Source organism: Actinia tenebrosa, unplaced genomic scaffold, assembly GCF_029948245.1.
Source record: "Actinia tenebrosa isolate PJP-AT-01 unplaced genomic scaffold, QUT_ActTen_1.0 PGA_scaffold5__44_contigs__length_20552954, whole genome shotgun sequence".
In the NCBI taxonomy this organism is placed as follows: Eukaryota; Metazoa; Cnidaria; class Anthozoa; order Actiniaria; family Actiniidae; genus Actinia; species Actinia tenebrosa.
The window spans coordinates 6,641,385-6,668,235 of NW_028292582.1; the positions used below are offsets into that span (position 1 = coordinate 6,641,385).

Sequence of the window (26,851 nt, forward strand, 5' to 3'; positions counted from 1 at the left end):
GCAATTTAAATTCGCTTTACCCTACTCCCGATCCCGTGCGTCATCAACTTGCGCCCGCGCTCTTTGATTTCATCACTAAAAACGAAACAGAAATAGTGCGCGTGTGCAAGGTAATGACGCACAGGAGTAGGATGGTGTCTTGATACTTACTGATGGTCTATCATAAATCTTGCACTCTGATTGGCTGATCTACTTTTACTAGCTGTCTATTAGTGATATAGCACTAGTAGCGAAAAAAAGCCGGTCTTAAAAAACAGAAACACTGGCGGCTATCTTGCGTTTTCAATGTAATTTCAAAATTGTTGGTATTCATTTGTTTGCTTACAAGTAGGGTTTAGACAATACTCTAAAGCAATACTCTCAATTCAAGTTCGCCTTTGCTCAGTCTTAGCCTCGATTGTGTAAAAGTGTGATTTTTTTATTAAGGTCCATGGTATACTACGGAACAATACGAGTATGAGAATATATATGAACTACGTACTCATACTGCGGTTGTAATAAACGATATGAGTTGAGTTGAGATTTTTTTTTGAGTTTAAGATTCCACGGGTTTTAGATGAAAAGCTGAATATTATAAGCCCTTTTGGTCTACGAGTTGGGCTTTGGATTAAATTGCTGGTTTTTAATGATATTCTTAAATCAAGGTACATCAAGACTCAGAAAGATGCAGAAGACCCTAAAGTTGTCACCTTAAAAGTTTATAACCGAGATATGGAATCAGCTGATTCGTTCGGTGCAGTAAGTACCATCTAGCATAAACAGCAGTCACTGTGCTCTATGAGAGAAGTTAGACTGTCAGTAACAGTCCCTCCCCCTCCCCCCAATAAAAATCGTACCTTAAAAAATTCTGGTCTTATTTTGTTCCAGTCAAAGTCCTTGTTTTTAAAACGTTTAACGAAAATCCCCCAGCCCTCCCCCCCCCCCCCCCCCCCCCCCCCCCCCCAAATGAATAAAATAACATAAAAAACAAAAAATTACCTTAAAAGATTCTGGTCTTACTTTGTTCCAGTCAAAGTCCTTCGCCATTTCCAATTTCGATGATACGTCGGCTGTTGTGAAGATGTCGCTCGAACAATTCGAGATTCAGGTATACATACAATAAAATTATATTTAGTATATTTTTATTATATTTTCATTATATTTTTGCAAGATCCTCATTGTGCAAATAGTTGGAAAGTACAGCTATTTGAGCAAGCCCGTACCGCTCGGAACGAGTTACATGATTGGATTAAAAAACAATAGATTGGTCATCCAAACAATACTGAGCACTAAACCTAACCTTACGAAAGCGGTACTGTACTTAGGGAGTAATGAAAATGCAGCTATCGAGCGGTACTGGATTACTCAGCTATTTCAAAAACGGTTGTGAAGGTTTGTTTGCAAGTTGCATGCTGCATACCAAGCTTGAAATGTGTTTTAGATTATGCAAAATACAAAAACCAAAACCAAAACCAAAACCAAAACCAAAAAATACACAAAAAAAGAATAGAAGAAGGGAAAGAGAAAAAAAAAAAAAAAAAAGAAAAAAGAAAAAGAAAAAAATACCGGAAAAACGTGCAGGCAAAGTTTGGGGAAAATCCGTATAGTCGTGATCTCTCGTTGATTGCATTCACATTGCCCATAGTGCATTTCGGGTTTAAAATACGACATGCAACAAAATCTTCACCAACCTTTTTTTATAAAATGTTTTAAAATGCATGCAATATGCAACAACAAATATCAATAAAAAGGCAAACTAGGATATTTGGCTTGCAAATTTTCTTTCTTCCATGCACTAGCTTCCTATGGTTCCATCTATGGCAATAAGGGTTAAAGTAGCAAAATACAGTATCATCATCGTCATGATTATTGTCATCATCACTACAATTGCCATAATTATCATCACCTTAACCTTTTTAAGAATAAACTATTATCTTTCTTGCTGTATATTGAGCGAGATATTTTGATTTTCAGACTGATGATGCTAGTGAGTACCATTTATGGGTTTTATCTGGCAAGGAAAATTGTGCATATCCTTTACTTGGTATGTGCTTGTCTTCTTATGGATTGTTGTATTTGTAAAGCATGTAACGTATGAAATGTTTATTCTTAAAGAGTTGATCTCATTGAAAAAAATCCATTACGCAAGTGTGGTGTGTTTTATGATCCGAGTTGGTAACCCCAGGGGGGAGTGGAGGGGGAGATATAGTCCTGTTAAAAAGTTGATGTGAAGTTTCTCGAACATGTTTTGCTTTGAATTAATTTAAAACCACATATGAATGTCTCCCTATTCATGTGACGTCATAGCCGCCATTTTGAATCACTTTGACAAAAGATCGATTTGGTTTTGGTTTATTTTGTCATGTCAACCAACATGGCTGCCACGTCTTTTGTCCATTTATTCTCATGGGAAGAGAGGCACGTCACCAATTCTTTAATTCCACGTTACGGCCATGTTTATGCTACTCAGCGAAAAATTTCTCATTAGCATCCATCGTAATTCGCACCAAGATGGCCGCCATGTTTTTTTCTTTTGACACTCTTGGGATATGCTTGCAACCCAGCAATAGTGTCCCGTGTAACCAACATGGCAGTCACGTCTTTTGTCTTTTCATGCGCGTCATCAATCAAAATACTAAATACAATATCATCGAATACAAACTGGTTTGACATATTGTTTGTCATTGTTATTTTAAGGTCATGAGTTCCCTTTTGCCATCAAGATGAACCACATAAGAGAGGCGTCTACTTCAGATGAGTATGGCGGGAACATTTTTGACTTTGATCAACAGCTTCCGTCCATGGATCCCCTATCACCTAGTACGCAGTGTCAGTTTATTCTTACCAAAAGTAAAAAAACATCCAAAGTGTCTTCAGTTGGTAAGAACTAAGCTGGATTATACGAATAGCACATAACTAACAACTGCTTCATTTCACTATTACGTTACATTAAAACGAATTGTTTTTGACGCAAAGAATTATAGTTGTGGAAGGCAGACAAAACAGCAACAACTAAAAGTGAACTGCGAAAAAAAATTTTTTTTTTTAGAATTTAGAAAAGCAATAGTGGCCCTCTGGATACCAGCGTTTTGGCTAAATGGACCACCTTAACTCGAATAAAGGTTACTTAACAATTTTTCACTAAGTGAATATTGGTGAATATTTAACGAGACGTAATTGAAATACGTAGATATCGTAGAATAAACAACATTTTCTAAAACGCTCGAAAACCAGACGCATCAAAGCTTTCAATTCAGCTGCAGAGTAAAATTAGCCCAAATTCTTATTGTTATTCATCATTCCCACCCCCCCCCCCCCCACCCCCTTATGACAGGCTGTGACGTCATAGTGAAATAGGGCAAATTGGTATCATTTAATGTATGTGTGACCTTTGAAAGTCCTTGTTTTGCTTTCCGCCTTCCATACGTCTTGCGCACTTGCACTTAATTTTTTGGACACTATTCTCGCTGGGGAAATCTTTTGGAGACCAAAACCACAACATTCTCAAGTGGATTATTTGTTCTCGTGGTATGTAATGCCGCAGCTCCCTAGAGAATATATCACTATTTATATGCTGATGTTATGGTGTTAATTGTTGAATGTCTAGAAGGGCAACAGTCTTCACGGAAGTGGAAGAACCCGATCAAAAAGTCCCCAATCATAAACTGGGCGATGCATAAAAAGACGACAGGTTCTAAAAATCAAAATTCTGACTCACAGTCACCGCCAGCAGGAAAGTGAGTAAAACTAGTATTTAGAACTATACACCAAAGAGAAAAAAACGCTGTCTTAATGAATATAGGTTCGATCAACGAAGCTAAGACCGAAGGGTATTCCGGGTAAACAGTTAATGACGCTAATATTATGCATATCGTACTCTCAAACATTGATTCAAGTTACCGAACAAAGCATTTTGTCACTCTTCATGCATGTGTCTGTATACAAACACTCTACAAATGCCCACTATATCAACTACACAGAATACCACTTGGGCTTAGCTTTGTTGATTTTACTTTTTCAACCCGACGACGTTTTTTCAATGTGGTATATACACTACTTACTGCTAGACCAAGGAAATATACTATAGACACATTTCGCATCGCATACAAATCCAAAAGTGTAATTGATGGTGCTATTTGCTTAATGTGAAGTTCAAGTGAATGGAAGCCGAAGTTGTGCATGCATTTTATCCGCATTCCGCCAGTGTTCCGTTTTGAGAGTACCTATTGTAGCTCAGAAACGTTTCCCTTCACTTAGCAGGCAGCCGCTCTATTAGCCATTCCGAGATAGAAATAGAGATATGACCAATCTGACTTTATTCTTCACTTGACTCTGAAGATGACTTCCGCTCAGGTTGTCGAAACGTCAGTCACATCAAACAGTTCTTCTCAGGATTACAGCCATCCGGATGATCATAATACTTCGATAAACATAGAGGGGAAAACTGGGTCGAGTTGCAATTGTGGAACTGGTTTATGGGACATATTCAAGATGGCGTCTGTTTCGTACCTTAAAACAATCCCAGAATTCGCTGCAATACCGACTCGATCCGGTTTTTCCCTCAACCTCGAAGTAGTTAATTCATCTAGTTAGTGCTATTAATTAATACAATGTGACTAAGTTTGTATCTTTATCATAGGTTATTCGAGTTGCCTTTAGACGTGTTGTGTACGGAAGAAGAACCTGTGCCAAAACCAATACAGGACATCCTAAGACACATGTTTCGTTATGGTCCTGGGGTCAATGGTATTTTTCGTAAGTCAGCAAGTGCCAAAAGGGCTAAGGAAATTAAGCTTGACCTTGATTCAGGTAAAGTAAATGTTCAATTACCTGATGGTTATAGCTCATCTAATTCGTCTTGGTATAATACACCTTATTCGAGTTCCAAATCGACCCTTCTCAAAATTGTCTTGAATCCTATATAAAAAAGGGCGGTGATCCTCGTTGGAAATTTTGACCCCTAACCGGGTACCTGGATCTTGTCCAGGTGGGTGTTGCAACGGATAATTTTTACCCCTAAAAGGTACCAATTATCTATGATCTAAATGACAGTAGTCAGATAATGAAGAGTAAATGAATATTCTGAATTACAACTGCCAATTCTGACTGTTATCAGATAATCTTAGGTATCGTATTGCCTCAAAAACACCCAGAGATACTGGCTTACTCTCTGGTGGTCCTTTTGGATTTGTGACACCCTAAGAGGCACCAAATTGCCGATTTGGAGCCCTAAGAGGTACGACGAGCATGTCCATGCAGATTTGAAACCCTAGAACGATGAGCATATCCGCCCTTTTCCAATCGGAGTCCCCTCCCCCCCCCCCCCCCCTCCCCCTGGGTAAGGTCTAGTACGTATAATCATTCGTTTACATTTGATACTAAAGGACAGATAATATATTGCATCAAATATTTTATTGCAGGAAAAGAAGTATTATTCGAAGAAGTATCTGTTGTTATTACGGCTTCTATCTTAAAGGTTTGTAAAAATTGTTCAGGCCTCTGAAGACTTCTTTTCTGCTTGCGCAAGCTTCGCCCGTCTCACCTAGTATAATATTGCAATGACATAGCGTCTATACTAGGTTTTTTCAACTCGAAACGTGGTACACGAGGTGCAAACGCAATACCGAAATGTTTTTTTCTTTTCGCATTTGCGTTTCACGTGTAACATTGCTTGCGTTCGCACTTGCGTTGCTCGTGTGAACCACGCTATAATATGTGGACCACTTATTCGATACATAAAAAAGTGGCGTATGACAAGTTTACCCAAAAATGGTTGTCCAAAAAATCAGTAAGATGATGATGCATTCTGGGTGATACAAGAAGCTTACAAACCTCTTTGTTAGACTTTATTCTCTTAAATGTTTTAGGAATTTCTTCGAAGACTTCCCGATTCTATACTGGATAGCGATGACTACGAGGAGTTAATTGCAACCAATAACATAGAAGATCGGGACGAGCGAATAAAGCAAATTAAATGGTACGTACTTTAAAGGAATCGTGAAATTCGCTGTATACGTTTACCAGTAACTTTCATATCCTAAGCAATATGTACTGTTTCATAAAAATAGCCACGCAGAAAGGGGCAAAAGGTATACGTTTACCAGTAACTTTCATATCCTAAGCAATATGTACTATTTCATAAAAATAGCCACGCAGAAAGGGGCAAAAGATATAAAAGTGCGGCTGTCAAGAAGTATGGTAGTGGAAATGTTTCGCATCTTAGCACTTTAAAGTAAATGTTTGCAATAGGCCCTTTGCACTGACTTAACGGTCACGTGTCTGTACTGGTGAGCAAAATTTTGGTTTTTATTTTAAATTGGTGATTCTTTTTAGCTACTTGTAAAGAACTGAATGAAACGATGTGTAACCAGTGTGTTACGAAATGCAGTTCTATTACGATCTCTCGAAACAGGTTGTAAAAAGTTTGTTTGCTCACCAGTATATTTCACCCATGGGAATCAAGATGTTCATTCATTTGCTCTCAGTGAATTAATCAGCACGTGATTACTGAGCTGCAAAGTGCCTGTTTACCAAAGCAGCTTAGACTAAGGTCAAACATCTAAATCTTGCTCAAGAGGCTTTGCACCATCACATGATGGCATGCAGCCATGGTAGCAGGTACAGCAAAAATGTAAACTAGATTCAACTGTTTCTGCCTCCTGTCATGGCTGCCATCACGTGATGGTGCAAAGCCTTTGTTGGTCATTTCGAGATAGAGGGAAAACCTGGGTCGAGTAAGCATTGCTGTGCATCATGGGACTCTTTTAGGGGACGTTTACAAAATGGCGTCTATTTCGTCCTCTAAAAAGATCCCAAGATGCACTACTTTTCCAACTCGGAATGGCTAATATGAGCCAAAATATAATACTTCCCATTGGAATATAAAGAAAAAACTTCAACCAATGATCATTAAACCCTTAAAGGTTATTCCATGGAAGTTTCAGCCAAATTAAATTTCGGAAGATTTTCGTGCTATTCCCCCTTTAAGACCGCCTTGTTATCCATCGTTTAAATGCGGTACGCATTTTGTGAAGTTCGACGTACGATTGACCTTATTCTTAAGGCCGGTTTAGACGGTACGATTTTCGCCAACAACTATCCTATACAACACGCTCGCGCCATCCTACAACTCGTGTCGTACCTACGACAGACGCGAGCGTGTTGTATACGATAATTGTAGGCGAAAATCGTACCGTCTAAACCGGCCTTTAGAGAAACACTCCAACGCCAAGAAATACCGTAATTCCTAATCAACTTAATTCTTACCTTGCTTTTGTTTTTTTTTAGGTTTCTACAAAACTTAAATGTCTACAACTACGAAATTCTCAAGCGATTTATGTGCGTCTTATATCACATCGCCGAGAACTCGAATATCAACAGCATGAATGCGTACAATTTGGCGGTTTGTGTTGCACCCAGCATGCTTTGGCCGCCCAAGGGATCAAATATTGCAGCTACAGAGCAATCAAGTGACGTCCCGCCTTTCGTTCAATTCTTGATAGAGAATTGTATTGAAATCTTTGGTGAGGATGTTGTAACAATCCTGGGCGATCGTAGTGAAATAGTTTTAAATCAAGAACCACTTGAACCGGAAAACGGTATCGAAATACAAACTTTTAATAGGCAGTCATCTACGGACGATGGCTTGGAATCACCTGAGCCTCTCAGCCCGAGAAATGAGCGCAGCTCGTTAAACCTTAGTGACTCGAACTTGTACAATGCTGATGCAAGATCAAAAAATCTCTTATCAGCAGGTATACCAGAACGAAATAGTGTTAGTACGCCGAGTTCACCGTGTGTATCGCCTAATTCTTCGCCTAAACTTCGAAGACCAAATATTGAAATGTCTAATCAACTACGAGATGCCTTTTTTGAACCCAATTCACACAACAGTGTTCTTGATGGCCGACGAAGTTCAGAACCATCAGAACTTAACTCCGAATCTACGAAAATGAAGATAAAAGGCTATAGGAAAATGCCTCGGTCTCGTCGTCAACTAAGTAGTACGACTACTAGTGCGGAATTAATTGAACATAAACAACCAAAAACTACGCCAAGTGGGAAAAAGCTAGAAACTGCGGTACTACGACGAGCTCATTCTCCTTTGACTGTCCAGGCGCTGCCTGTTGATGCAAATATTGCTAAACCAATCCCAAAATACTGTCCTTCATCTTCTGTGATAACAACTGCTAATCGTATTCCACCTGTTAAATATGCTGTAAGAACACAAGCATTAGCAAGTAATGGTAGTGAAGATCGTGGAGCGTCGCCGGATATTTCTAGTATGCGCTCTCCTTCGCCGACTTTAACGCCTGACCAAGTGTTTCAAGCTGTTGATCGACGAAGACAGCCTGCTGCTCCTTCCTACCATCAGCACATGCTACGAAAAATTGGAAGCAAACCAGCTTTCTTTCAAGGTAGAAGTGAATCCTCTGAAACACTTGCTAATGAAAAGAATGCTGTGAAAAACATATCCACGGAAGGAAACGATAGATATGATGACGAATGTAAGACAGACCGCTCTAAGTTTAAACACTTCACTCGCTCATCTAGTATCCCAAGCGATAGAAAATGTCGACCTGAACCTTTAGATCTTTCTCGAAGCGAACCTTGTACGCCCAACTCTCCGTTATCTCCAGTTAAGAAGGAGGAACAAACTTGGCCTGATCACAGGGATGATACAAGCACAAGTTCTGGGGGTTCAAGCACACGTCGACTTGAACACTCGCCTTTTGGTCTCAATTTACACCACAAGAGATCAAGTAGCGACAATATCAAGAAAATACCAAAAGTTCAAACTCAAATCAAACCACAAATTAAAACAGTCAACAGTAGGCAATTGTTACTTAATGGTGGAAACACGCACTTTCCACCGTCGGAGTTTTTTCCACATGAAGCAACCCAAGCAAAGACTCAATGGGGATCTGAAAATCCATCTCATGGTCAGGTAGGTCAAATATCCCCTGGAGCTACAGTCAGCGTACCTCTATATGTGTTTACCCCGTCTGAGAAGCTTCCAGTAGTCGCTCTCCATACCCCAGAGCTAGAAGGAAATCCTTCGGGAATGGCAACTTTATCTACCAGTGCGAGTAGTACAGGGACTTCACCTTCCTTGAGTGGCAGAAAAAGTAGTCATACTTCTTCGTCATCGTCCGTTTCAAGCTCGGATGATCGTTCTAGCGTCGGAGCCGACGTGGCCGTCTCAGAAACGAAGACTAATATCACTCAAATTAGGGACTTGAAAGAGTTGCTTAGTGTTCAAGCGCAAACGAATGGACTCAAAATAAGCCAAGAAACTGCTGAAGAGATAGCTAAAGTCAAGGAAATTCGGGCGTCTTCAGATTCACGTTTGCATTCTGGGTACACTTCTCCTAGCCATGATGATATGGAAAAAATGCTTTTCACCGAAGAATCCTATGTGTAATATGAATACTTATGTAAAAAATAGAAATAGTAAGAAAGTGGTGGTCAGGACGGGAAGACAGTGAGATGTCCATGCTTCTCGGTGTGGCTCCCTTGGGATATGATGTGGCGTAGCAAAAAGGATTTGTTAAATACGCAGATAATGTCCCTTGATTCAAATGTGCCACTCTTGTTGTTGCACCCAATTCATGATTACACGACCACAACAGCCAAATATAGGCTTTGCACTTCACGTGATGGCAGTCATGACAGGAGACAGGAACGATGGGCTTTTCTCAAAATTATCGAGGCTTATATCGAGGCTTATATGAAAACCCCCCAACAATCACACTTTTACTCGATGGAGGTTGTGATATTTCCCTTGTATTTCCACGTTACATTTAAGATAATTTTAAGAAGAGTTCATTGAATCTGGTTTAATATGATTTACAATAGAAAGTATTCAGTTTCCCAAGATTCTGTTGTTGTGCTTCCTGTCATGGTTGCCATCACGTGACAGTTCTAAGTCTTTATACATAAAGGTCTTTGGCTTCCAAAATGTGTTAACACAGAGTGCTTGAATATCTTATTAACGGGAGCCCAAAGCGCTGAAGTTGTATCCAATTTTTTAGCCAATGTCTGGGTCACGTGAGTATGAATATGGGTAAGATAACTGGAATTGCATAATTGTGACTTTAAGTCATATTGACTTATTTCACCCAGATTGTAGACAAAAAACGTCAAAAGATGTACAAAGGAATACTTATACGAATAACAAATGATTATATAAAGAATGCCAGTCAGATTTTAGAAACCAATCAGGTCTACGAGGGCGTGGTTTGGTTTCACCAAGTTCAGGGTCATATTTTTTAGATGATGGAAGTAGTAATTGAAACTAAGAAGCAAACCTTAGAATAGACACATACCTGATATTTGTCGGTGACATTGAAATATGCAATTAGAAGTATAAGGATAATAAAGGCTATGTATGTGTAATAATACGTAGTACATTACAAACACTAAAAGTGTGCAACATAAATAATGTCACTAAATAGTGTTATTTTTAGCTAATTATATTAGTTTCTTTTGTTTAATTAGTGCTATTTACTGCTAAATAGTGATAACTATTGCACACATTTAGTGTTTGTACTCTACCTAATAGCTACGGCTGAGTTGCAGCGCTACTCAAATATAGGCGTTAGCCCCCCTCCCCCCCTTTTCATAATCACGATATCAAATCTGCCCAAGATGTCTGGGTTTTTGGCTTCCGTCGATCAAAACTATTACTAGCTCAGGCCGTTGAAAATTTTGATTGAAGGAGGGCCAGTCCGACCAAAAACCCAGACGACTCGAATGATAGCAAGTTGTCTGCCATGTAATATAGTCCTCTAGTTTGGGTGTAATGTTTTCCCACTCGTGCCATTCCCTAGAGTATCATTTCTTTATTTAACGGCTGCACTTGAATATGGATACAACTCAAAAAAAAGAATCTTTTTCTCAAAAGAATGACACGTGAAATAGGAAAACATTTTGCCTAAGCAAGAGGGTCTACTATGAAGATTAGTATAAAAGGAAAACGGCTTGTATGCGTCACCAAACAAAAATCGAACCAAGAAAGACAACTTTTTTAGAATAAATAAATAGACTTTACAAATAGCGATAAAACGTATATATAAAATATATTGAATATAGAAACTTAATAAAGAATTTTGATATTTTCTGTATCAGTTCTAGGTTTTCTTCCAATCAAATCGATTCACCCAACCAACCATCATTGACCCTCGCTCGGTCGCTTTATAGGACTATGACTTTAAATCGAAAATGCATAAGGGTGATCAATAAACTTGATTTGTTACAGAAATTAACAGACTTCGATTTGACCCTCGTAACGCGCCCTTCAAAGTATCCTCACGGTCAAACGCCTTCTCCGGCCTCAGTCGAAATAGACCGCAAATGAAATTATCGGTACACTATTTTGTTGAGTATATAGAAATTTGTCTTCTGTTTACTATTGATGGGTTGCAAGCATTCCCAAGAGAGTCAAAAGACAAAAGCATGGCGGCCATTGTGGTGCCGTTAACAATGGATGCTAATGAGTAATCTGTTGTTAAATGGCACCAACATGGCCGCGATGACGTAACGTGCAATCGAAGAATATTCATATCGAGAATTTCAATTCTGTTTGAATTTAAAAACAGTAAGATATCAGTTTACAAAGTTACTGATTATAGAGGAAGCGAACTGTTATAATATTTTGGTGTGACTGCTTTTATCAAATGCTTGCAATAAAGCCTTCAAATAACGAGAGAAACTACCTATACTCAAGTTTTTAAGATTCAGTGATGATATAGTCAAATAGTCAGTTTTAGACCTTTGAATATTTTGTTCTAAAAAAGGTCAATCTCAAGTTGCTATGGAAACCACGCACGAGCGTTTTAAGATTCTTGGCATAAATTTAACTCATTTGGATTTTTTCGTGCATATTACTGTGCTAATTTGTAATTAAATATTTCACAAATATAATAAAATAATAGGATAGATAAAATGAATAGAATTACGAACCGCTGAAATTCGAGAATCTCCAAGGTTCTCGACAACCTCGGGACCGCATGAATATTCTACACTTTTCAAATTGTAAAATGATAAAGTTGGGTAAAACACAGGCAGTCCAAACAAGGTTCCGCTGTGTATGGTTTATAAGGGAATGTATGGGAGTTATGTATATCATGTAAAGATACTGCAGTGGATTTTGAAAAAAAAACACTAAACGGCCCCAAATCGCGCTGAAACTTCGCAAGAAATTTGAACGAGGTACAAGCAACGACTGCATGTATCAAGTTTTGAAACAAATTGTTGAGTGAAACATTTCATTGCAGCATCTTCATGATAACTCCCGTACATAATAAGTTCATTGCTTTCTAGCTATTTCTTGCATGTTCTTAGAAAATTGGCTTCAATTCTGCATTTGTGGGCCTTAATCCATATGCGATGTTCAGGCTAGAGTGAGACAATCCCACACCTTTAAAGGGGCACTTGGGTGAAAATCGATAAAAATTATTGGAAATGACTTGGAACTTGTTTAAACTTATCTATAGATAGTAGTCAAGCAACATATTTTCTTCACGGTAAAAAGTGGGGGATAAAAATTATCAATTTTATTCAGCATCTAAATCGTGAGTAGATGACGTCATTTACTCAACCCTATTGTTCTTTTTGCTTTTAAACTAAACTTTCTCATCTGCAAGTGACTCCCAGGCTAAAAATTTTACTAGCCATGTTTACATAGTCATAATTGAGGGCATATTATCCTCAAATACTTCAATTATTCGGACTTTCAAAAACTGGGGCGTTTTCATCCAAGTGCCCCTTTCTAAAAAACCTTTCAAATTCGCTGTTATAGATAAATGGGTTACATAACCCCACACTGTCATGAAGAGAGAGAAAGAAAGAGCTTAAATCTGATCCGCCATGCACACGTTATTTTGCAACCATTCTCAAAAGAGCCTCAAGACAAAGCAATGGCGTCCATGTTGTTCATGGTATAAACAAAGAACGCAAGTGAGGAATCTTTTGTTAAATTCCATCAACATGGCGGTGATGATGTAACGTACAAAATATCCTCATGCATGAATACTTTGTGAATAATCCTTCCCTTCTTATATAAAGCCTGTGTTAAGTTTTTATCATCACTTGATTTCCTTTAGCTGCGGAAGACGAGGTTTATCTTTACGTCGAGCAACATGATCCTTTTGACGTTTCTTGTGGTTCTTCTTGTGACTGAGAATAATGCTGGCAAGTGTAGGTTTGTTATTTGACAAACTTGATGTCTTTAAATTGTTTAACCTCGGTTCGGAAATCTTGAAATTCGTATCGATGTATTAGATTCCTGGACATGGCATAACATAAGAGGTTTTTTGGGTCTGTACCTTGGTTCGAGGGTCTAGTTCCGAGTTTTTCAGTTTTCCTCTCTCCTATATACTTATAGCTAGCGCTAAATTCTAAATAGATCTGTGATGAGATAGCCATGCCCTGACTTTGATCAGCATACAGAGCCCCGGGGTGTTCCAGGGTTCAGTCTGTGAGTTAGTCATGCTCTGATTTTGATCATCCCGGAATGGGTTGCTTCAGGCTAGGGATCGATCTGTTAGTCAACCTTGCCCCGACTTAGGCTTACATCAGCCCAGAGGTTGTTTCAAGGTATTGATGAAATCTGAAGGCATCTTTTTAGAGTTTTAAGTGCATTTCATGTAATTGTTCTACCGGTAGGTTCGAGAACATTGACAACTGCCGGGGGATACTGTGCCTTGCCGTTCACCTACAAGGGTGTGGTATACAGGAGCTGCACTACCAAAGATCACAACCGTCCCTGGTGCTCTACGACATCTAAATACAACAGTGATAAAATGTGGGGAAACTGTGCAGGTATATCATATGTTATTGTTCTCTGATAGATTCGGCGAGACGAGCCATATGGAACTATAATAAACACCGTTAATATTGGTAATTACATTGACATTTTCAAGAACAGACTTAAGATTTTCAAAGATTTTAAATTTTACACATGATTTTCGAGAACAGATTAATCAAAGACGTGTATGCCTATGAATCCCCATAGTTACCGTTGCTATGTCCCACAAGCTTAACAAATTCTCTAGAATATCTCAGAATTTAAATCCCTGATCGAGGAAAATCGATTATGAATTTGTTTCAATAGTTGTTTGTGCTGCAAAAGGAGTATAAAATTGCCTCGTAATCCTTGTATTTTGTCTGGACCGTAGAATATTACTTTCAATTTAAGGCTTCAAGAAGGTTTACAAAAACCGCTCACTTATCGGCTGTCACTGACGAATTTTGCTTTTTTCCTCAGCTCATACATTCAAAATACTTTCATTCTTATCTCTAGGGTTCACGTCTTCCGGAGTAAAAACAACCTCGAGAGAATACTGTGTCTTTCCATTCATTTTCGAAGATGTGGTGTACAAGAGCTGTACTTCCAAGGGCCAACATCGTCCCTGGTGCTCTACAACAGTCAACTTCGACAAAGATGAAAAGCGGGGAAACTGTGCGGGTAAAAATAAAGCTAAAACATTATCTTTGATATTTCATTAACTTCACGAAGAGGCGCTTTGAATTCCGCCCGCGATAATCCCCGACAGAAGCTATTTGCCAAAACCACAAGTCTTTTCGATATCGTTACGCGGTTTTTGTAAGTGACTTTTACAACTTGTATAGAGTATTGGGGATTTTGCCTCCGTAACTTGGACCTTTTTGATGATAACGAAGTTAAGCGATAAAATATTATCAAATAACTTTAACTACGTTTCGAAGTTTCAAGAACATTAACTTTTTAAAGAAATGCTCGTCAAAATGGGATTGTTTGATTAATGAAATGTTGTTTATTAACAAACTGAAACCTAGCTTAAATATTCAAAGTGACTCTATTTGGGCTAAAGTATTTTATTAGTGTTTTATTTTTCTTTCTTTGTTCGCCATTTTATTGTACAACTTAAATTACATTCGTTCTTCGTATTTACACCTTTTTATACTCATTATTATTCGTGTATATAAGTCAACGTTTTCTCAGTTTTATCACTTGATAATGACGTTCAGGTAAACGTTGTGTAATGTTATTCATTAGTAATATTTTATCGCTTTACTTCATCATCAAAATCTACAAAAAAGTAACTTGAACCGTCATTATTTTGAAGAGCTGGGTGACAGAAACATTAAAAAATGCTTAGTTTTCTTTCCTTTTGAACAAGAGCTGTTTACTGAGCCCAAAATTTAATACATTCACATGTGAATGAAAATTTGAATAGCAGGCGAAGAATTGTTCAATTCATTAGCACATTCCTGAGGAGAGAACCTAGATCTTTGTCATATCAGTATGTACTTTTGTTGCAGGTTTCGCCTCATCTGGCGTGAAGACACTTGATGGAGAGTACTGTGTCTTTCCCTTTACGTATTTTGGAGTAGAGTACAAAAGCTATATTACCAAGAATAGAAGCAGCCCTTGGTGTTCTACTACAGCTAAATACAACAAGGACTACAAGAGTGGAACGTGTGCAGGTACAGACAAATTATATATACAAACGACATATAGAGTACAAACACTATAAGTGTGTAACATAGATACCACTAAATACTGCCAAATTATGTGAATCCTATTGTTTTCGATTGTTTAATTAGCAATGATTTACTACTAAATAGTGCAAAGTGTTGCGCACTTTTAGTGTTTGTACTCTAAAAACGTTTCTAGTTTTAAGTCACGTGGAAATACTGCTTTTTCTTTTTGGACAGGATTTTATTCCGGTGTGAAAACCACCTCAGGTGAAGGCTGTGCTTTTCTTTTCGTCTAACGGGGACATAGCTACAACACGTGTATTACGAAAAACCACAGCCGTCGTTGGTGTGCTACCACTACAAACTACGACAAGGACAAGAAATGGGGCAACTGTGCCTAAGTAAGGTGAGAATAAACCTCGACACTTTCAAGCGGTTTTCGTATGAGTGGGAAACGATATGCAAAATTCGTTGTGATTGGCTTAATTTACTTGGAGACAATGGAAACCATTTCAGTGCTACGGCATGACGTACCGTGTACTAGCCTTAAGTCAGTAGTTTACGTTTAGCACTCATTCGATAATCATTCAAGCTCAAAGTATAAAATACTTTAAGTAGAAATTAGATTGTCGTTCGTAAAGTTCTTGGGATTTTGTTGCAGTATCTTAAAAAGGTATAAAATCAAGAGATTCAGTGTTAGGGAACGGAGTTCCTACTTGCTTTTGAAGTAGTATACTTGAAAGAAACGTATTCGATTCGATGCGGAACTTTTCCAAAGCTTTTTGCAGCACCCTGGTAGCCGAACTCGAATAACTCGAGATCTTTTCAACACTCGAAGATAAATTTCGTATCGCCGCGCACCCATGTAATATCCTCTATCTAACATGTGAATCTGCCTTTCGTATGTCTGTGAATTTAAATGGCTTAAGCACATAATTAATCTACCCATATTGGTCTGCTGGTGTATTTTGGAAACCTTTTCCACTCACCCGTTTGACAATGTACTGTTTAATCATTCATTTAATATCGTTTTCTCATATTTTTCAGTTCACAGATCTTCTTCAAGAGATTACCGGATCGTGTGGTTAGATCGACACCTAAAGATATAAATGACAAAACTTACTATAAAGTTGTGAACAATTTTGTTTGAAAATAAAATACATGAAGAAAGCCCAGTTGGAAAAAGTGATTGTTTATAACAATTATTTGCCTTTGCTTCATAATGAGCCTCTTTACTTTAGCTCAAATGGTAGAGCTATATAAGGGAATCCGGAATCCACGAAATTTAAGGTTTTGGAATCCAGTTCATAATGGAATCTGAAATCCACCATTTTGGGATCCGGAATCCGCTAGTTTGAAATTCAAAGTATACACTCAAATGCTATCGCCTCGACCTAGACTGAACCGATGTAGCCCCTCCCCCACTGTGTAATATCTCCACCAAGAATATCTGTCATCGGATGCTGATTTAATTGTTAGACGATTTTACTTATAATGGCAAGTATATCAAATATAATTTTCAGAGAAAGTACCTGAAAATTAACGGTCCGGAATCCGAAATACAAAAGTTTTGGAATCCGGAATCCAGCGCTTGGAATCCGTAATCCAGAGTCCCGGAATCCAGAATCCAGCGCTTGCAATCAGGAATCCACCATAAGTCCGGATTCCCTTACATGGGACGATAGAGCGCTCGCTTAGCATGCAAGAGGTACCGGGATCGATAACCGGATTCTCTAAGTTCAGTAAACCTTTGCATGAACTGTTCTTCTATAGCCCAGAGGTCCAAGGATTAAAACCTTGCTCTGCTAACCACTCTTTTTATATGCTTCTATTTTTTCTTTTCTTCTTTTTGCTCCTCTTCATCAAATGTTTGGCCTGGTATCCAAGCGCAAAAGTTCAGGATGAGTTTGACCACTCTCGTACCCAGAGCCCTTATTTCTTACTGCGCATGCTCGACGAAATAATTGGGCTCTGGAAAACTCCAATATTTCCTGTGCTGTGATTGGTTCTCGAGAACAAAGGAAGATACCGGAAGTAAAAATTACAGTACTAGGGAAAATAAACAAGATGGCGTCTCGAATTAAGTACAACCAAAAAAGCCTGTAGGGTCGGATTTTTCAAAACTTGCCGGTTTTGTAATGGAAATTGTATTGATGTCCATCCAATAGATATTTTCGGATTTAATTTAACTGAAAACCATCTTCAAAACCTAATTTTCCAAGCGCAAATTCACATGCTCGTTAAACATCGTCCGCCATTTTGAATTTACCTAGTCTGTCATAATGCGCATGTGCGAGAAACCCAGAATCTGGGTCTTCCGGTTTGGAGTTTTCCAGAGCCCAATTATTTCGTCGAGCATGCGCAGTAAGAAATAAGGGCTCTGGGTACGAGATTGGAGTTTGACCAATGTCGTTTTTGGCGCATTCGCAATTTTCCGGAAGTGAAATATAATCAATCTGAAAATCATGCTTTCAAACAGTTCTGTATTTAATTCTGATCAAAATAAAAATTAGAAATCGGGAATATAATTTTTTATTTCGTTTTTGGCAAGTATTTGAACGCATGCGCTTTTATACCGGAAGTCTAAGAAATCCTGGTCTCAAAAACTGGGTTATTCCAATGTCGTCGTTCTTCTCCGCAGGCCAGAGGAAACGCAGGCTCTGGGTACTAGATTATTGGAGTTTGATCGGCCAAACGACACAGGTTTATTAATCAAGTTTATTCCCTTCACAGGTTTACTCATCTACACACTCCTTTCACTCCACCTTTATTTTTACGACGTTTTTTAAAAAATATGTCGAAACACCTACCACCCAGCTTAACCATGAGAAAGTAGCACATCTTTGCTTATTATTTTTCAATCCAGTGCCTTTGTAGCTCAGTGGTTAGAGCACTGGTCTAGTAAACCAGGGGTCGAGAGTTCGAGTCTCTCCAAAGGCTTAGAAATATTTTTGAGTATCTTTACACTTTTTGTATGTAATTTCCAAGAGCACTTCCCAAATATCAAGAGCAAATATTTCAATATTAAGACGTTTGCAGGGGAGGGGGAGGAGGAGGTGCAGCCTCTCCACTTTTTGCGCCAAAAATACGAATACAAATCGAAAAAACTTTTCCCAAAAAAAAATTGGATTGAGAATATGCTAAAATTTTCAAATGCCAGACCCCCCCCACAACTTTTCAATATGCTCCGCGGTCCCTTTTAACTCATACATAACGAGTAAAGTTTTAGCCGAATTAAAAGTAGACTAGCAATTCACAAGACAAACAAAATTTTTTTAGGATTATTGTCAGTGAAGACTTTCCATATTTTAAATAAATGTTGGATGCCACGTACGCAGCTTATACTCACGAATAATCAAATGAAAAACCCACCTACAGCAATAGTCCCATTTCTACAACACCCTAAACATATGTTATTGGGCTCCCTGTGGTCCTTCCCATCTCACCTTTGGTGACTGTGCTTAATTATTTTCGCAAATATCCTGTTATTTTGGTCGATATTCCTACACAAACAGATTGTTTTCTATCAACTGATACGTCAGGTAAGTCGGTAAGGATGTATTGCGTTGTTCAGTGGGTATTTAGTGCTGTTCGTAGGATCAAAGTGCTGATGACTCGAGTCATTTGGAAACGACGCTGTCACGAAATAATCTGTAACATCTACGAAGCGAAGATAAATATACCAGTAAATTATAATATAAAAGCATTATTCTATACATTTACGCTTGTTTGCCTGTTCTAGCTTGTCAAACAATTAAATAGTGCAGTGTATTGGAGAACTTTGGTAAAGTGATGCGATTACTGATGCTTTAGTAGTTTACCAAACTGAAGAATATTTAACAGAGCAAAATCATGCTAGGCCATTTTATTGATTAGGAAATGATTTTCATTCAAAGTCTGTTGTCTGGTTCATCTTGTTTTTCCCCTCAGGAAGCCCAAGGTTAAAAAATCTGAGGTAGGACTCTATTACTGATTTATGTAAATAATATGCCAGTGATTATAGAGTGCAAACAATATAACCGTGAAACTTTAGTAATACTAAATAGCACAATTTCATGCAAATTCCATTGTTTTCTATTATTTAATTAGCACTATTTTGTACTATTCAGTAATTAGTGTTTCACGGATTAATTGTTTGCACTATATAGGTATTTTGATATATCAGTCACATTCTTCAGTTTCCCTCCATCCTTAAAAATCAATTTTTAGATTGTAATTTGATCTTTAGGCTTCTAATTAGTTAGAAACTAGCTCTGTAGTGGTTGTCCCTTTATGTAATACAGCTGCCAAAGCTTAATAGATCTTTTATTTGCAAGGTAATTTACCCTGCATTTGTCTCGGCAACCAGGAACTTGATAATTGTATATACTAACAATTTTGTAAAGGGAAAGTATCTTTCTTACTGCTGAAGCTGAAATATCTTAGCTCCATCGCCATTTTCACTGTGTGCTAATAGTGTTCCTTTCATATTTATTTCAGTATTCAAATGGAGTCAGGTAACCATATAAAAAGAGAGGACATGGACTCAGATGAAACAGAGTCAGATTGGTTTGGATATGCTTGTGAATCTGGAGAGATTTTGTTTCATTACAACATTAAGACTGGAGAACACAGATGGAACAGAAATTCTACTCACTGTGAGGTAAGTCTCTGCTTTAGTCTGCTCGCTGTGCCTTTCCCTGCTGTGGCGCGCTGCGTGCTGTGCTGTGCTTTGTTGTGCTGTGCTGTGCTGTGCTGTGCTGTGCTGTGCTGTGCTGTGCTGTGCTGTGCTGTGCTGTGCTGTGCTGTGCTGTGCTGTGCTGTGCTGTGCTGTGCTGTGCTGTGCTGTGCTGTGCTGTGCTGTGCTGTGCTGTGCTGTGCTGTGCTGTGCTGTGCTGTGCTGTGCAGTGCTGTGCTGTGCTGTGCAGTGCTGTGCAGTGCTGTGTTTTGTTTTGATCTTTATAAAGTATTCATGTACTATAATGAAGAGATAGAAAAAGAGCACGCATGCTATGTTGAGTTATACAAGCACGCGGGAAATTGCATGAGTCCGAGAGAAGTGCTAGGAGAACACAAGCCATAGGTGAGTGGTTCTTGGCACTTCTCGAGGGCTCACGCAATTTCCCAAGTGCTTGTATAACTCAATGTAGCACAAGCAAGGGGAGTTTTCTATCTCTTTTATAAAATAACTAAGATATAACTAACGATTAACTCAAAAGAAATAATATAAAACATAAGAAACAAACAAAACATTGCGCGCGCAGCTGACATCACATTCTCACGATCTATGTTGATTTATATGTTGAGAAACAACAGCATCCCTTGATCACTTATATTATTTACGACTTATATTATTTACGACCAGATACAGATTTTGTGTTAACTAAATATATTTTGTATGTCACTTTTCTTGTACATATATATATATATATATATGTATATGCTAAAAATGTATGTAGCATTGTATATATGTAAAACATTAATTTATTAGCCAACATCCGAAAGACGGTTTATCTATACTAAGGAGGTTAATAAATAGATCTAATCTAAATCTAAATCTATATAAAACGGTAATTGACCAATCAGAGGGCGCGTTATATCTATGCGTTATAAGTATGGACTGTCCTTTAGAAACTGAGGTCATTAAGGCAATGGAAATAAGCATAAGCTTTCAGATATTGTTATGTAGCAGGAACATGATTCTAATTTTTTTATACTTGTTGTCAATCTAGAACAGCATCCTCAGAGTACAGACCAATGATGTACCAGATGTACGAAATGAACTGTGCAGTGTGGCTACACAGACTGAAGACTACGGATGTGTCAATCAATGTACCTCAATGTATGTGGACAATGAACGACAAATGGAAAATAGAGAGATCGAAAGCAACAAAATAAAAGAGGAAGTAAGCGATGATGATGATGCTAGTGATGTCAATGAGCAGAACACGTTCAATAACACTGATGTTGACAAGAACCTTGATGAAGTTAGTGAAGACTATGAGATGGATGAGTCATTGAGTACCATAGTTACCAAGATAATAGAAAAGGAGATTGTGCAAAATGTACAACCCCAGCACGAAAGTGATACCAAGACTTATGACTGCTCTTACTGCAGTAAAACATTTAAGTGGAAAGCTAACCTTGTTGTTCATGTACGAACACATACCGGTGAAAAGCCATATAAATGTTCGTATTGTGATAAAGCATTTACACAGAATGCGTCTCTCAAATGCCACTTACTATTACATACAGGTGAAAAGCCATTCGAATATTGGTATTGTGATAAGGCATTTGCAGAGAAAGCAGCATTAAATACCCAACTACGAACAAATACGGGGGGCGAAAAGCCATTTGAATGTTCCTCTTGTGATAAAGCATTTACTACGAAAACAAAATTGAAAATCCATCTACGAACACATACCGGAGAGAAGCCATATAAATGTTCGTATTGTGATAAAGCATTTGCACAAAAAGGTGATCTCAATCGCCACCTAAGAACACATACCTGTGAAAAGCCATATGAGTGTTCGTATTGTGATAGAGCATTTTCACAGAAAAATCATCTCAATGATCATCTAAGAACACATACCGGTGAAAAGCCATATAAATGCTCGTATTGTGATAAAGCATTTGCTAGGAAAACGTCGTTGAAAATCCATTTACAAACACATATCGGTGACAACCCACATAAGTGATCTTATTGTGATAAAGCATATATAAGGAAAACAAATATGAGTATTTATCTACGAACACAAACTGGGGGGGGGGGGAGGGGTGGCGGTGTTTTTAGCATTTCATACTACAAATACTTATAAATATAAATACGAACGTAATGTAATAATATAATAAAAAGTAAATTAATAAATGTAAATACTAACTAGGTGAAATTAAATATATCCGGATATTTTAAATTTAGTTATATATAATTTCACCTAGTTAGTATTTATATTTATAAGTATTTGTAGTCTGCATACATAATTTTAAAAGAAATTTCGGATAATGTTCTTTTGTTTAATTACCCAATCAGTGAAACATTGAGAATCTGGATGTTTGACACGAGCCAATGAATGCATTTGTGTCAGGCCTTCCTTCCCCCCTCCCCCTCCCCCTCCCCCTCCTCTGCTCGAGAATTTACTATTCATCCAATCAAATGTCCGAAACACGGCGCGGACACGGTCACGCCAATGTCACGGCACTGTCCGACCAATCACATTACGCGAATAAAAAAATCCCCCAATCAAAAGGGATATTAAGAGTTAACTTAGGCCTAGGGCAAACGTGGAACTTTCCATGCACCGAACTTAATTACATCAAAAAATGCCGCCTCATTATCACCTGATATCCATTGTTTTTGATGAGTTCGGTGAATGGAAAGTTCCACGTTTGCCCTAGGCCTTACGCATTCATTAATTTGACTGATATCTTTGCTAGTAAATGTTATGCTTGTATCGTCAGTATACATTCGTGGCTCAGAATAAGTCAGACATTTAGGCCCCGTCCACAAGTATCCGGAAATTTTTGTATCCGCAAATTATTTTTTGCGGGTACGAAAATGTTTGCGTCCACACGCAGCGTATTCGAATCGTTTTCACCGTCCAAACGTATCCGTTTTCGTAAAATTTGCGGATACGGACACAAAAATTTGCGGACACGTGTGGACGCAACCCGTATTCGCAAAAAAAAATTTGCGGATATGTGTGGACGGGGCCTTAGGTAAGTCATTGATGTATAATAAGAACAAAAGGGGTCCTAAAATTGTAATGATTCAAAACCCAATCGTTGACGCCTGAACTCGTTTGCGTTGGCAGGAGTTGAGGTCTGCAAGGTGGCTGTCCCATCACCCACGCCGATCCCGGGGATCTACTGCAGTCCTCACGGTTCTTCTTCGCGTCTGTCGTACGCTATTTGACAAAGGAAGTTCTTCCAGTTTTGTCCCCCAGATGGGAAAGATACAGGCTAGTGCTTCCGTTTACCCGCGAATGGAAACTTTGTTGTTTGCGAACTTGTTTTGTCCAATTCCATTTATCATTTATCGATTAAGGGTAACGTTGTTACGTTGGCTATAACGTAACTTGTTACGTTACGTTATATACATTATTAAATATATATTTAGTGGGCGCGGTTTTTTTGTGTGTTTCTGTGTATATATGTATAGTATTATACTTATTTTTCCCTTTTCTTATATTTATACTTTTAGGATCTTAATCGCAGATTTTAGTATAGATTTTATTTAGATTTTCATAGATTTTATATTGCTGATCACCGGTTCATACCAGCTGTTCTATCGTGTCCAACCGATCGGTAAAGGGTAAACAAAAATATTATTAGTATTATCATTATTATTATCATCATCAACATCATCATCATCATCATCATTATCATCATTATCATTATTATTATTATTATCATCATCATAGCTGTACGCGCTCCCTATGTTAAACATGGTGTAACATAAATGGTTCTTTTGCCCTGCTGTGTGGGTACCTGAGGCTGAAAAGAGTTGGGATCGAACAGTCGAAAGAAGACATCTACTTGAACGTGAAGTATGCAGCAGTTGACTCCATGACTATTTTCTCTTATCAGCTACAAGCTCTGCCGCCTTTGTGTGGTCACCTCTGTGAACGCGCTGGTTACTCAGGCGCGCGCGATCACACCCCTCGCACCCTGGCGCTCAACCCAAACTTATCACTACGATGAGTTTTAAAGAAATGGTCGTTATTTAAATTCTTCAGTTCAAAACTGAAGAAGCCTTAATCATCTAACATGCAAAGATAAACAGAAGTCACAAATTTAATTGAAATCGCTGCGTTCGTTGCTTGTATTATTAACTAGTTTTTTATTATTATGAAGTTAAATAATAACGATATCAAGTATATTTTGAGCAATCTTTCCAAGCTTTGGGATTTTGAGGTTTAAAGCTTACAAGACATTTCATGAATTTTTAAAAGCAACTTTGTCTGAAAGGTCCGACTAGAGTTTCATCCCTCCTTGTCTCTATTCTCTACAGATAGCCTATTCTTCGTTTACACCTTACGACATTGCGGCAATGTTAGTACCATTTAACAAAAGATTTCTCATTAGATCATTAGCATCCATTGTTAACGGTAGCACAATGGCCGCCATGTTCTTGTCTTTTAACTCTCTTGGGAATGCTTGCAACCCATCAATTCTCGACTTTCACACCCCCATAATGCCTTGCTTTTGGGGGGGGGGGGGGGGGGTAACCAATCAAAAAACTGTCGCGTTCTCGTGCTTATTTTCTAAACGCGTAAAACAGCATTAATAAGCCTGAAGCGAGATGACGTTTTACCCCCGTCTCTAGACCGTAATCCTTTTCACACTGCTTTTGTTCTTTAATTATGACTATTGTTCCTGTATTCTCTAAGGAATCAAAAATTTTAATATGAAAGAATTTTAAAAACTATTATGGTATAGAGTCGAGGGTAAAACGTCATCTCGCTTCAGGCTTATTAAATGCATGATAGTTTTTTAAACATTAATGCGGTGGGCTCCCTGTGGTTAAACTAAAAGTCATTTAAAGGCTCAATTTAATTTAAATATTCAAAAACACTGTTTTACTACTCTTGCTCTATACATTTCTTTAAAAAAAAACCATTTTTATAACATCAACGAAATATAACTTTTAGATACTCGTATTCGTTCTTTGGTATCGGAGGAAGACTTTAGCAAATTTTACCACCCCCCCCCCCCCCCCCCCCCAGTTTTGTAACATCTATTTTTGTATAAGAAAACGTGCGGGATCAAGTTATGTTAAATGAGATATAAGGTTGAGATACTTTGTAAGAGTACAGTGTAGAGTGCTGGTAGTTTGTCCAATATCGTGGCAACCAGGCGCAAACACATGTGACTGTATACGACGATCGGCACAACGTATTACTATGAAAAACTTAGAGCAGTTTTCGTATGACTGTGAAAAGCTCACGGCACGAACATGGACGCGACATGGCAAGCAATAAGCCAGACCAATCACATTGCTCGAGAATTTACTGTTCATCCAATCAAATGTCCGAAACACGGCGCGGACACGGTCACGCCAATGTCACGGCTCTGTCCGACCAAAATACCGCGAATAAAAAAATCCCCCAATCAAAATTCTAGAAAACATCATGGTCAAGCCAATGTGACGGCACTGCCAGACCAATCACATTGTGGAAGAAAAATATCCCCCAATCAAAAGTCTAGAAAACATCACGGTCACGCCAATGTGACGGCAGTGCCGGACCAATCACATTGCGCGAATAAAAAAATCCCTCAATCAAAAGTCTAGAAAACATCACGGTGCGGCAAGGTACGCATACGGCACCGACGTTTTCACAGTCATACGAAAACTGCTCTATGGCACGGTTAGCGCCTTGCCGTGACTGTGTCAGTGCAGTGTAGATGAAAATATTCCAAATTCCTCACCGTAACCGTGACCTCTCGCACTCGTATGAAATCTGCTCTAATAGCGGCAAATTATGTCTAGACAAGTCTTGCCTAAGCAGGACCTTAGCACCAACAGAATCCACCCAGAAAATTACAACAAACACATCAAAATTAAAGATCTAGTGAAGGTTGGTCCGCAATCGAACCCCCAGCCCTAAATGAGAAATAAGATTCCTTCCCGTAATATCGATGTAATCAAACATTCTCATAAGTGTGTGTATGATCATGTGTTGTGAAGTGAATTTTTAACCCCCCCCTTTTAGTTTTCCAAGACATTTTTGCTACGGCCCTCCTTTCCCCCGGTATGAGTTCGTAGATGTTTCCTGCTAGCAGAGCCTATTTTTCCTTTGTTTTGGAGGCAGAAAAATAGGCTCCGTCGATGTAGGAAGCTTTCTTTGATACACCGCCGACCACAATCGTGGACGAACAAGACCAGTTTTAAAACCGGTTTTTAACCTGGCAAACGTAGTACGCATGAGTAAATTTGGCGCCAAACGTTATTTGACAAAGGCAGCTGTCTAAATCATTACAGCGTTGCTAAGTTACGCCCTGCATGCGCGACAAGTATAACGTCCTACATCGGCCACCCTACAAGGGAATCGTAGATGGGAACTGATACTCGCTCTTGCATGAAATGATTTATCGCAATAAGAACATTCAAATGGCTTTTCATCGGTGTGTGTTCGTAGATAAACATCGAGATCACCTTTCCGTACAAATGCTTTGGACAATGCGATCATTCATATGGCTTTTCACCCGTATCAGTATGTGTTCGTAGATGGATACTGTATTCATATTTTGTAAATGTTTTATCAGAATGCGAACATTCATATCGTTTTTCACCTTATGTGTTAATAGATGGATGTTCATACTCGTTTTCTTTGTATATGCTTTAATACAATAGCAACATTCATATGGCTTTTCACCGGTATTTTTTTCGTAGATGATGATCGAGATTATTATTCTTTGCAAATTCCTT

At 38.4% G+C, this 26,851-nt stretch overlaps 3 protein-coding genes and 1 non-coding gene across 5 annotated transcripts in view; all 4 read left to right on the forward strand.

The window, feature by feature from the left end:
• The window catches only part of LOC116287205 (uncharacterized), a 48,483-nt gene extending 37,378 nt beyond the window's left edge, over positions 1–11,105 (forward strand). For both annotated transcript variants that reach the window (XM_089038185.1, XM_089038186.1), the window contains 9 exons: positions 645–738; positions 1,010–1,087; positions 1,954–2,023; positions 2,677–2,859; positions 3,587–3,716; positions 4,619–4,788; positions 5,400–5,455; positions 5,847–5,956; positions 7,267–11,105. In XM_089038185.1, coding sequence (XP_088894311.1) covers positions 645–738; positions 1,010–1,087; positions 1,954–2,023; positions 2,677–2,859; positions 3,587–3,716; positions 4,619–4,788; positions 5,400–5,455; positions 5,847–5,956; positions 7,267–9,403 — 3,028 coding nt within the window. In that variant the 3' untranslated portion in view covers positions 9,404–11,105. The remainder of the gene's footprint in view (positions 1–644; positions 739–1,009; positions 1,088–1,953; positions 2,024–2,676; positions 2,860–3,586; positions 3,717–4,618; positions 4,789–5,399; positions 5,456–5,846; positions 5,957–7,266) is intronic.
• Positions 11,106–13,121: 2,016 nt separating this feature from the next.
• On the forward strand, positions 13,122–15,823 carry LOC116287208 (matrix metalloproteinase-9-like). Its single transcript, XM_031693852.2, has 5 exons — positions 13,122–13,179; positions 13,648–13,803; positions 14,285–14,449; positions 15,286–15,450; positions 15,682–15,823. Exons 1-5 carry the CDS (start codon positions 13,122–13,124, stop codon positions 15,738–15,740), a joined length of 603 nt encoding a protein of 200 aa, XP_031549712.2. The 3' UTR covers positions 15,741–15,823.
• Positions 15,824–18,311: 2,488 nt separating this feature from the next.
• Trnat-agu (transfer RNA threonine (anticodon AGU)) lies at positions 18,312–18,384 on the forward strand. Its single transcript has one exon. It is a non-coding gene; the product is annotated as a tRNA-Thr (tRNA).
• Positions 18,385–19,228: 844 nt separating this feature from the next.
• LOC116287206 (uncharacterized) lies at positions 19,229–22,142 on the forward strand. Its single transcript, XM_031693845.2, has 3 exons — positions 19,229–19,399; positions 19,924–20,086; positions 21,156–22,142. The coding sequence occupies exons 2-3, from the start codon at positions 19,931–19,933 to the stop codon at positions 22,119–22,121; spliced, it is 1,122 nt and encodes a 373-aa protein (XP_031549705.2). The 5' UTR covers positions 19,229–19,399; positions 19,924–19,930; the 3' UTR covers positions 22,122–22,142.
• Positions 22,143–26,851: the final 4,709 nt, after the last annotated feature.